At 40.2% G+C, this 12,910-nt stretch overlaps 1 protein-coding gene across 1 annotated transcript; it reads right to left on the bottom strand.

The window, feature by feature from the left end:
• Positions 1–2,022: 2,022 nt before the first annotated feature.
• LOC110464607 (S-antigen protein-like) lies at positions 2,023–6,263 on the bottom strand. The gene is made up of 3 exons (XM_021519918.1): positions 6,259–6,263; positions 2,736–4,558; positions 2,023–2,039 (listed from the first exon to the last, which is right to left on the bottom strand). Exons 1-3 carry the CDS (start codon positions 6,261–6,263, stop codon positions 2,023–2,025), a joined length of 1,845 nt encoding a protein of 614 aa, XP_021375593.1.
• Between the last annotated feature and the right edge of the window lie 6,647 nt (positions 6,264–12,910).

Here is a 12,910-nt window from a genome sequence, read left to right as displayed (position 1 = left end):
AAACCTCCTCAAAAGTGCGAAGGTCGTAAATGATGACGGAAAAACCCCAAACAAGGACATGAAACTAGCACGTATTTTTATTGATCGCAAGTTATCACGCACTACAAATGAGGTAAGGAAAACGTCATGTCTTGTGTAATTAAAAGACTACATGTCAAGTCCTACATGTATTGGTTTCCAAATGATTGAAATATTAATAATACTCTTTTAAAAGACCAGGGCCCGTATTCATGAAATCATTATCATGCTTAAACTCAGATTCTTTGCTCAAGCCAAATATTTTGTTTCTGCGATAGATTAAAAACAAATCACATTTTGTCAACTATATGGAATGAAGTGGCGAAATACTATCTTCATTATTTACACTTGGCTTTTTGACCGTGTTACATGACTTAAGCGAGTTTCAAGAAAATTGGCTTGAGCACATAGTTCATGTTTGAGCATGAGAACGATTTCATGAATACGGGCTCTGGACTTTCACAAAGCGTCATTTTAGAAATTGAAAACAAATCAACGAAAATAATAGAGAAAAAAGCTTATGACTTTTCTGACAACGCAAGGGAGATAAACCTGTTTAAGCATTTGAATGTATATTCCATTTTATCTTACATGTTGTTAAATTGAAAAAATAAAATGATTTTCACATGAAAGTTAAACTCTCTTAAATTTCTCATATTACTTTATCCCAGTATGTTTATATCGAAGATTAGCGTTATTTTGAGGATAATGCATTAGGGGGACAACGATAAGTACGTAGCGGGTCGAGATAACGAAGATTATGGCGATGTTTAGCTGTGCGACATGACGAAGATTATGGTCATTTCGCTCCGCTAATTATTCGTTATTTCGTGGCGAAATAATGTTTACCTCCGTGATTTATCCCGAAAATAACAATAAATATCGAGGCATGCTACGGAGGCTGATATTTGTCAAATCATTAATCCATTATTTCGCATCGAAATAACGAGGTTTATCGTGGTTTCACCAAGCTAAACATCATTATTTCTCAGCAAAATATATCGGAATAACGAAATGGCACATATCGGCCACCATATTACACATAAGTATTATAGAGGATAGAGAGAGATATATACGGTTATTGGTCGGATGTATACACGGAAAATAGTAATTAACAGACGTTACTTTCACTCCAGACAACCCCAGACTTGGAGGGAAACCCCTCATGAAATCATCCTCTTAGGGGAAAATTTGGGACGAGCAGACGACAGCAATGACCTTTCTAGAAGATTAATGATATTAAGTTCCAAATTGAATTAAAGTTTACTGAAATACATCACATAATATAAAAAAAGAGTGCATCACTATTTAATGCACAGGATGTAAAAGTATAAATTCAGCAAGCAGATATGATGGAAAGGAAATTAGCGCAAACAGACAAATGCAGATTTTCATAATAATAAGTCAATCTTCAACTTCTCATAGGCAAACCTTCATTTTATACCCTGTAACAGTTTGAGAAATATAATTCGCTTTTGAATGCGTAACTGTTTCATTCTCATCCAATAGGTACAGGTGATTTGTTTATTTCTCATCGCTGGGTGTATATGTTAACATATCGATACCATCTATATCTTTCAATGCAGTGACTGTTCAAATCAAGTTAGCCACACAGGGTGTGCTGTTAGAATGGAAAGAAGCGCTAAAAAGGGAGTTTGTGTGTCGAAACAGCAGGCTAGCGTAACATGATATATCTACGCCAATCATTTACAACATAATGTACGGATAAATTTAGATTTCACATCGCATATAGCTGATTATACTTTTTTGTATGATTTTTTAATTATTCCAGAACAATCGCGCCCCTATATATATATATATATGTTTCGTTACGAGCAGCAGGCACAACGTCTGCGACGTCCAAACTTTATTTTGACGACATGTTTGATTAATATTTCAACACTGGCTATATAGTATCATATTGTTATCAATGCTGTATACATAAATACACACGTTCTGTATAAAAAAAAACATTCCTACACAGACATAACTGCTTCTTTGACATTAAATCTGTTGTTTATCTGTAAACATACATGTTGACACAATGTTTGAAATTATGTCAAAAACGTCGAGCGTGTTATCCGCTGCTTATTTATAAATAAATGTACCTGCTGTATCTCGCTGCATGTGTATCGTAAATGGCGTTTAATGTGGGGGCCCTTCAGTATTGGGGGTTTTGTTCTGTCTTCTACAAAGGGAATATGGAAGAAACCAAATTTGAGAGAGAAGTTTGGGGGGAGGGAGTTGGTCACAGCTTAGATAGTTTAATGTGATATCGTAGCAGTGATCTTCTCCGACACAGACGGCACTAGTAACACTGTCCACTATTCATAACACTCTGCTTTTCTAATGTTCATCATTTCCCGTGCCACTGTTGCCTTCTCCTTCTATATTTCACTCCTTCTGGTATTTTCGTTTCACAAGTGCCGCTTGTATCGAGCAAGATCAGAAACACGACTCTCCAACATTTAAGATAAAATCGATTGTCCCTATAGGCACTCGTCCTTACATGACCCTGGCTGTTGACTCCTTCACTCGTCCTTATATGACCCTGGCTATTGTCTCCCTCACTCGTCCTTACATGACCCTCGCTGTTTTCTCTCTCGGCACTCGTCCTTACATGACCCTGGCTGTTGTCTCCCTCACCCGTCCTTATATGACCCTCGCTGTTGTCTCCCTCACTCGTCCTTATATGACCTGGCTGTTGTCTCCCTCACCCGTCCTTATATGACCCTCGCTGTTGTCTCCCTCACTCGTCCTTACATGACCCTCGCTGTTGTCTCCCCCACTCGACCTTACATGACCCTCGCTGTTGTCTCCCTCACTCGTCCTTACATGACCCTCGCTGTTGTCTCCCTCACTCGTCCTTACATGACCCTCGCTGTTGTCTCCCTCACTCGTCCTTACATGACCCTCGCTGTTGTCTCCCTCACTCGTCCTTACATGACCCTCGCTGTTGTCTCCCTCACTCGTCCTTACATGACCCTCGCTGTTGTCTCCCTCACTCGTCCTTACATGACCCTCGCTGTTGTCTCCCTCACTCGTCCTTACATGACCCTCGCTGTTGTCTCCCTCACTCGTCCTTACATGACCCTCGCTGTTGTCTCCCTCACTCGTCCTTACATGACCCTCGCTGTTGTCTCCCTCACTCGTCCTTACATGACCCTCGCTGTTGTCTCCCTCACTCGTCCTTACATGACCCTCGCTGTTGTCTCCCTCACTCGTCCTTACATGACCCTCGCTGTTGTCTCCCTCACTCGTCCTTACATGACCCTCGCTGTTGTCTCCCTCACTCGTCCTTACATGACCCTCGCTGTTGTCTCCCTCACTCGTCCTTACATGACCCTCGCTGTTGTCTCCCTCACTCGTCCTTACATGACCCTCGCTGTTGTCTCCCTCACTCGTCCTTACATGACCCTCGCTGTTGTCTCCCTCACTCGTCCTTACATGACCCTCGCTGTTGTCTCCCTCACTCGTCCTTACATGACCCTCGCTGTTGTCTCCCTCACTCGTCCTTACATGACCCTCGCTGTTGTCTCCCTCACTCGTCCTTACATGACCCTCGCTGTTGTCTCCCTCACTCGTCCTTACATGACCCTCGCTGTTGTCTCCCTCACTCGTCCTTACATGACCCTCGCTGTTGTCTCCCTCACTCGTCCTTACATGACCCTCGCTGTTGTCTCCCTCACTCGTCCTTACATGACCCTCGCTGTTGTCTCCCTCACTCGTCCTTACATGACCCTCGCTGTTGTCTCCCTCACTCGTCCTTACATGACCCTCGCTGTTGTCTCCCTCACTCGTCCTTACATGACCCTCGCTGTTGTCTCCCTCACTCGTCCTTACATGACCCTCGCTGTTGTCTCCCTCACTCGTCCTTACATGACCCTCGCTGTTGTCTCCCTCACTCGTCCTTACATGACCCTCGCTGTTGTCTCCCTCACTCGTCCTTACATGACCCTCGCTGTTGTCTCCCTCACTCGTCCTTACATGACCCTCGCTGTTGTCTCCCTCACTCGTCCTTACATGACCCTCGCTGTTGTCTCCCTCACTCGTCCTTACATGACCCTCGCTGTTGTCTCCCTCACTCGTCCTTACATGACCCTCGCTGTTGTCTCCCTCACTCGTCCTTACATGACCCTCGCTGTTGTCTCCCTCACTCGTCCTTACATGACCCTCGCTGTTGTCTCCCTCACTCGTCCTTACATGACCCTCGCTGTTGTCTCCCTCACTCGTCCTTACATGACCCTCGCTGTTGTCTCCCTCACTCGTCCTTACATGACCCTCGCTGTTGTCTCCCTCACTCGTCCTTACATGACCCTCGCTGTTGTCTCCCTCACTCGTCCTTACATGACCCTCGCTGTTGTCTCCCTCACTCGTCCTTACATGACCCTCGCTGTTGTCTCCCTCACTCGTCCTTACATGACCCTCGCTGTTGTCTCCCTCACTCGTCCTTACATGACCCTCGCTGTTGTCTCCCTCACTCGTCCTTACATGACCCTCGCTGTTGTCTCCCTCACTCGTCCTTATATGACCCTGGCTGCTGTCTCCCTAGGCACTCGTCCTTATATGACCCTGGCTGTTGTCTCCCTAGGCACTCGTCCTTATATGACCCTGGCTGTTGTCTCCCTCACTCGTCCTTATATGACCCTCGCTGTTGTCTCCCTCACTCGTCCTTATATGACCCTCGCTGTTGTCTCCCTCACTCGTCCTTATATGACCCTCGCTGTTGTCTCCCTCACTCGTCCTTATATGACCCTGGCTGCTGTCTCCCTAGGCACTCGTCCTTATATGACCCTGGCTGTTGTCTCCCTAGGCACTCGTCCTTGTATAAGCCTGGCTGTTGTCTCCCTCACTCGTCCTTATATGACCCTCGCTGTTGTCTCCCTCACTCGTCCTTATATGACCCTGGCTGCTGTCTCCCTAGGCACTCGTCCTTATATGACCCTGGCTGTTGTCTCCCTAGGCACTCATCCTTATATGACCCTGGCTGTTGTCTCCCTAGGCACTCGTCCTTGTATAAGCCTGGCTGTTGTCTCCCTCACTCGTCCTTATATGACCCTGGCTGTTGTCTCCCTAGGCACTTGTCCTTATATGACCCTGGCTGTTGTCTCCCTCACTTGTCCTTATATGACCCTGACTGTTGTCTCCCTAGGCACTCATCCTTATATGACCTGGGCTGTTGTCTCCCTAGGCACTCGTCCTTACATGACCCTGGCTGTTGTCTCCCTCACTCGTCCTTACATGACCTGGGCTGTTGTCTCCCTATGCACTCGTCCTTATCTGACCCTGGCTGTTGTCTCCCTCACTCGTCCTTACATGACCTGGGCTGTTGTCTCCCTAGGCACTCGTCCTTGTATAACCCTGGCTGTTGTCTCCCTAGGCACTCGTCCTTACATAACCCTGGCTGTTGCGAGGACGTTAAACCCCACGTAAGACACAGACTGTAACAACCTATTAACACCGTCTCCCAACATTACATTATAATTAAATTGAAACAGTTGAAAGACATATGTTAATGCTTTCCAGCGTTTCCGATAAAACCAAAGGTATTAATAACGCTTGTATAATTTAATATTATGTAATAAATTTTAAGTAGATACGTTTGTCGGGCACCTGAATTTCAACAAAATTCAGCGATATTTGTTTAAAATCTGTTTCTACGATCAAACTGTCTACTCCATAAACAGATAACATGATTTCTTAGCCAGATACATGAACGTTATAAAGATTAGCTAAATTTTAGAGTTTATTCAATTCAGCTGAGTGACCTTATGACTGAATACGACAAAACGCAAGTTATTATCATTTTGCATGAAAACTGTGCATCAGTCTCGTTCGTGATCAAAATGACGTATTTGACCCCGGTAGGTTAGGGGGACGAACATGCCGCTATATCCCACTGTATATGATGAGAGGTGATCCCTACAAGGGCCCGGGTGTTTTATTTTGCTTTGTGCTAAGGAGGATTGAAGAACTCAACACTGATGTGCTTCCCCTGTGGCGAAAGCTGGTATCTATATAATTTCTTTCTTTTTTGGCAGTACCCCCCTAGGTTCCCGTTTGCATATGACCTTTAGCTGTTACGAGGGCACTAACAACAATACCCCCCTCCAAAAAGTCATATGAATCAAGTTACTTGATCACGTGTACATATAAAGTCCTATAGTGTGCATGCTGAAGCTATATATTTATTTATCAGAAGAAATACACACATTCTTCTTCAGACAGGGACATTCTCACCTCATATTTCAACCCTAAATTACCACAAATTATGTTCAAACAGACTTTTGGGTGTCTTTGAAGACGGACTCAAAATGAATAATAACGGTACGGGAAGCCATATTAGGTACATAATAGTACAAACCAACACATACTTCGTATATATTGATACAGCAGCTGTTCAATAAAGAATAATAAATTAAGTTATTGGTTCCAAAATGGTCGGTCTTGACCATATACACATCTAATTGCGGACAGTTACGGGGAACGACCTCGACTGCACAGACAATGGTGGCCATCGCATAGGCCAGTGTACGGTGCATTGTAAGCCTGTCCATTCCAGGGGCCGCAATGACCAAGTGGTTAAGGCGTCTGACATTCTGCTTCCACTAGCCCTCTACCACTGGGTCGCGGGTTCGAGACTTACGTAGAGCAGTCGCCAGGAACTGGCCGTAGGTCGGTGGTTTTTTCTCCGGGTACTCTGGTGTTCCTCCACCAATACAATCTGGCACGTCCTTAAATGACCATAGTTGTTAATAGGACGTAAAACACAAACAAACCAAAAAAAAAATTGTTCATTTCTTGTGAAGCTTTCCGTTGTATCATGCATGCTCTTCTGTTAGGCTAAGTCACATAGCCGCTTTCGTTTATCTCGATTCAAACAGTTGGACCAGAGTTGCTTCGTTTATGAAATAAGGTTTGACCTAGGAAACTGATGCTGCCCTCGGGCGAGCCTTGACAAGGCCTGCATAAACATTTGCAGGTTCGCCAAAATTTAAACCTTAAAATATTACATTTAAAAACAGACGAACCAGTTGTCCGCATTCACGAATAGATGATTCGACAGTTTGCAGTCCCGTTCAGATGCAAAATGAAATCAGTGTTATTATCATTATAGGTATTACTGTAACATTAGATATTTCCGAGGGTCCCAAATTTCGTGGTTTTCCAACAAAACACATTTTCGTGGTTCCACTAATTCGGTGAATACGAGTACCCAATCAAACGGAGAATTGCTTTATATGAGACTTGTAATTTCTTCGTGGATCTATGAATTCGTGGATGAAGATTACCCGCGAAATCAACGAAATTAAAAACTCCGCGAATATAAGTGATAACAAAGTATTCACTTCATCGGTATCTCTCCCTGTTTGTTTCTTCGCGGATTCAATAATTTGTGACTATACAATATGTAATATTTGTGAATCACAACTTCCGAAAACACAGTGAAAAGAGAAATACTGAGGTATTCCAAACGAAAATTTAAAACGCAGCCTGTTTGCGCAAGCATGTGAATAGAAATGTATTTCCGGTTTGGAGATTGTTTCTGTTGGTGTATAGTTTAAGAATGTCGGTAGTTCTCATAATCAGCTGAATTAACGTTTTCATTAAAAATCTTGTAAAATTCCGTTTCCAATAATACCAAATTTTACGAGATAGCTAAAATATGAAGGTTTCAGCAGGTGTTGATTTTTTTTTATCATAAATAGGAATTAAAATGGTAACCAATCGTGTCATTTGGGGATATATAACTCTATCCAATGGCACTAAGTTTTACAAGATTTCTTTAAAAAATGAAGATTTAAGTCGATTTAAATGGTTGTTCTTTATAACCAACAAAAAATACCATGGTTACCAGACGTGTCGTTCCGGAAATAGTATATTTGAAACATGCACACAAGCATTTTCTGGGAATGATTGGAATGATATAAATAGTTATATGGTAAATTAAGATAGTGTTCCAGTCATAGACATGGGAGGTTTCGGCTAAGATAACAGTCTTTATAGAACTCATGTACAAATAAATACGATTCTAAACTTACAAAGCTTTTTGCCGACGGAACCGCTATGTCACAATGAATATGGATGTGTTAATACAACATGTCTATGATTCAACCCTACGTTTAACTGAAGCACAGACCAGTGACGTTACCGACTCTATAAACGTCACAAAAGGACTATATATGGCCGTGAAAGCTGCTTACGCGATAATGCACACGTGTCATAACTCGTCAAAACGAGGCAGAAATTGTTATACGGAGATTGTCCAGACGATCGTATGGCGATTATAATGGCTAGAATACTGCACTATTATTCTTACAAGATGTCTTTGTGTAATGTCAGAAATGTTAGTGGACGAAAATGTATTATTTCCTAATTGCCTTTGCTTTTCTGTCTTTGATAGTTTGTTTTTATAGCTTCATAGATGTATTGATATTTTTTCCTCCGTTTTGCTGTTTGCAGTATCAACTACTATATTTTTATTTTTTATTGATATTTTTTTTAAAATTTTCATTAGGTTAATTACCTATGTTTTATAGGATAGACAAAAAAGTATTATCAATATAAACGCATTTAAAAAAAAAAAAAAAAATACGAGCTGACGTTAACAAACGGATATCAAAAGCTTCTCATTAGCAGGTGGTTAATATAGAAAGCTAATTAGTGTAAAGGACGTTTAGATATAAATTGGTGGTAAAAAAGAATTTCAAACCCAGATCGAACAGAAGCAAGTATAGACGACATGATAACAACAAGCCAACGTATCACATAATGTATTATATTTCGGTGTTTCTAAATTTCTAAAAACTGAGAAAATGCTGTTTATATTGAAAGCATATGATAAGGTTTACCGTATAGATAGGGTGAAAGAGGATGTCTTAATTATCTTCTTCTTTTTTTTTTTTTTTTTTTTTTTTAANATTACAAAAAGTACTCCATATTGATACAATTTGATTGAACAAAAATCAATTCAACCAGATTTCAAGAGAAGGATTATTTCTAACATAAGCACTCAAACTGTAATTAATCCGCCGACCTTGACTGCTAGAACTATCATTTCATGTGGAAATTGAAAAAACAATTCTCTTCACAATGTCATTTTTCATTAGTAAATGAATTCCTACCAGGCTAAAATTGAACGTAGTGCGTGATGCAGCAAAACAAAGGAGTTTTGCGAAATTGTCAATCGCCATGCAATAACTTACCAAACATTACCGTCATGTTCTCTTAAATAAATACTAAACGTTGACAAATTACAGTATTAGGCATACGATCAAATGCATATCTACTGCATGGTTTAACATTATCACTAAATAATTGGGAAACAGGTCAACGGACCGAAGTTTGGGTGGTTTAATCGTTCAATTTCTTTAAATATGCATTTGGTAAGCGATATTTCCCGAATATTATATAATGATTTTTCGGGCGTCTTCCAGGACTACACTTACCTAAAACAATTGTCCCTAAGGATTGTTTGTTATAGTTTTGGATCATATGCAGTTCTTAGTAAATGAAGTTGGTTTCGTACGTTATAGCTCTGGGTTCTCACATCAGCTAATGCCAGCCAACATGCAATGTAAGGTCCACATTTTACGGGGCCAAGCAATGCAATTGCATAAAGGACATCTCACTAGAAATGCTATTACTTAGAAACGGTCATATGACAGCCCTTCGGTTGTATTGTTATGACAACGCGGTTGCAAGAAGTACCAAGATAGACACCGCCGAAAAAAAATAATAGAAGTACAGAAAAGAAGAGTACCAAGTAAAACATCACGAAAAAATAGGTCGGAGGCGAAATTCATAGATTCTGCTGAAGGGCCCTTACTAGTAGTTTCTTTTGATACTGCAATGGGTTAAAGCGGGTCATTTGATTTTATGATGTTACCGTCAAATGGAAACTAAGATCACCATACCACAAGTATGTGTCCATCTGGCGTCTAAACAACGTCGAAGAAATCGACATCAAGGACGGGTTAATAAACTAATTTTACCATATCGAAAAAAGATTGAACACCGTTGTATATTTGACCAGTTGACAACAACCGATTATATCCAGCTAGACAGGTGTTCTACCTACAGCATCTGGTACAATTGGTTTAGTTTGGTTTAGTATTGTTTAACGTCTTATCAACAGCTATGGTCATTTAAGGACGGCCTCCCGTGTGCAAGATGCATACATGTAGTGTATGTGTTTTGGGAGGCTGCAACATGTTCGTGTTTGTCTCCTTGTGATAGCGAGGAACTTATGCCGAGTTAATAGTGCTACCTTAAGAAATTAGACTTGAGCACAAAATCAATGCTTGAGCAAGAGCACGGTTTCATGAAAACGGGTTCTGGCCTATTCCTTTCCAAAATGGCACATTAATTTGAATAACGTCCCTTGATGAAGCTCTTCTGTAAAAAAATATATACAGAACTGATGCCGACTTTATGTTGTTTTCTTACTGGAACCTTTATATTTCCTTAGCCACTACTAAGTGATATACTTAGTTTCTAACATCTGTAACTGAAACCCAAGCATTTAACCAAAGCAATTTGAATACTGGTTTCTTTTTTGTATATTAGAAACCTGTTTCTTAATATTGTTTTGCTATAAATACTCTTTTAATAGGCTGTATTTAATGTACTTCTGAAACAGCAAATGTTAGACTTCCTTTTATGTTCCTCGAAAAAGATGATAGTCCCAAACTATGTGAAACTGCAACACATATCTTAGATTTAAAATAGTTGGATCATTGACACTCTGGAAAGGGTTATAGTGTGAGAAATGTTGAAGGGCAAACATGGGTGATTTACGGTAATACAAAACATGCATAAGTAAAAAGTGTTATCAGACAAACCTGGGCGCTTATTAAACGATTATTTCAAATGTAAACGATTAACCAAGAGTAATGAGTACTAGTCAATGGAACACATGGGAAACTGTTAGGCATAAGTCAAGGCATTGACAAGGTAAAATGTGAAAAACACACAGCCTTATCAGTGTCGTCTGGAATCAGCATGCAATTCATTCTAAGACGTCAACTGCAGTTTGATTAAAGAAGACAACGATTCCAAGCGCAAAGAGCAATACATTGGTTACGAATAAATATTCGGGTACTCGGCAATTTATATTCAGCTAAAAGACTGTTTTGTTAATAGTACCAGGTTAAAATTCATAATAAGGTGATTTTATTGTCATGGTAACCCGTCATATAAAATATAATTATATTAAACTTTATTTATTGAGGATAAAATATGATTTTGCATTCTCATAACAGTCTGATTGAATTATTAATGAGCTGGGATCATCCGCCAACTGAATGTGTAATGTACTAGTCATTTGTCCCACCTTAAAATATCTGCCGTATCACGCATGCCTTTGATTGTAGTTTTTCGTATACACAGTAACCTTCCCTTAATTTCGTTTGGATATAACTGTATCACAGTTGGGCGACGCTGCTTCCGTTGATTAGGAAGCTCAGTTGGTTAGAGTGACAATAAAACAACCTATAGTGCAGGGTTCGAATCCCGGTTTATTCCTTTTGTTTTTGTTTTTATCAGAACATCGATGTTGATTATTGTCTGGTTTAGTTCATGTCTATTTGTTTTCATAAATATCCCGCAATGTGTAGTTTAGTTTTCAGAAATCATTATGAAGGCCCCAGTTCTATATCAAAAAAATAGATTTCGAGTGCTTAGTTATTGGTTACGGCAGTGGTACGGGGATCTTTAAATGTCGCATGAACAGACACGCAGCTAATAGCTACGATCAGATAAATGATTATTGTTACGGAAAACCAGTTATATTGCTTCAAATATTTAATTCACAATGAGGAATTTTCCAAAAAGAAATAATAAGCTCTTGAAAATACAAAAACTTAGTAACGGTTTCAGATTTGCAGATTTAAAATTAAATACAAGGGACTAATCTGGAAAACAAAAGCCTAATCGTGTCAAATTTAACAAACTTTGTGGCATTTTCAGATAAGATGAATACTCAATACTGAAACAATTACTGTAATAATAATTTCCATTTATATTTGTTAGAAAGCGGAAAGTACAGCATTGATAAGATGAGAAAACATTACGGCAGTAAATAGCCTGACGATACAGAACGTAAAGTGGGTTAAGTGTATTTGCTAACGTTTAAGCTTATTACAATTTCCAGTTCTGCCGCATTTGGGCTACAAAGAAATGGCGACAGTGCAGATTTTGTCAATCTTTGTACACAATCCGCAATTTTGTCAGAACACAAGTAGTTTTAATACGTTACACACATATATTGTATGTGACTTGACGATGGGGCGAATTGCCTTGAACGTTTCGGGAATTGTGCTCTCCATACACGTAGTGTTGTTGTTATCTCATTGACTGTGTTTCGAGTTAATCATCCATGATCGAACAACGATTAATTTGTTCTAAACGTTTAATTTTCTGGGGTGGATGTTGCGGTATCTGTGCTGTAGCATTAAAGTGAGGTGACACTATAAATGATACCGTTGGAAGCACGGTCCCACTACAAACAGAACACAATACATCTCCAGCAACCACACACATGCATACATACATAGGTTGAGATGTACTACTTAAGATACATGTATGGTCCAAGTTTGGTTGGTCTGGCACGTATACAAACCGTGAAACTTACTTCAACGCAAAAACTTAATGTTGACGCCGCCGCCCCCATTGCCGGAAAAAAAGCAATATCTTAGCTTCGCTTCTGCTACTTCATGGCGGCGAGATAAAAAAAAATACTACTTTCAAGAAGTAGAGCATGTTTTCATGCTGGAATCATGCGTCATTTAACAAATGAAATACTATGGAACGTATGTTAAGTAAACATTCACTATTTTGACTGACGAGGGTATTGACGCCTACATTTGACGTATTCCGTCTTTGCGTATTG

The sequence above is a fragment of the Mizuhopecten yessoensis genome, unplaced genomic scaffold (assembly GCF_002113885.1).
Source record: "Mizuhopecten yessoensis strain PY_sf001 unplaced genomic scaffold, ASM211388v2 scaffold11013, whole genome shotgun sequence".
In the NCBI taxonomy this organism is placed as follows: domain Eukaryota; kingdom Metazoa; phylum Mollusca; class Bivalvia; order Pectinida; family Pectinidae; genus Mizuhopecten; species Mizuhopecten yessoensis.
The sequence above is the reverse complement of the archived record's forward strand: the minus strand, read 5'-3'. Positions and strand labels throughout refer to the sequence as shown.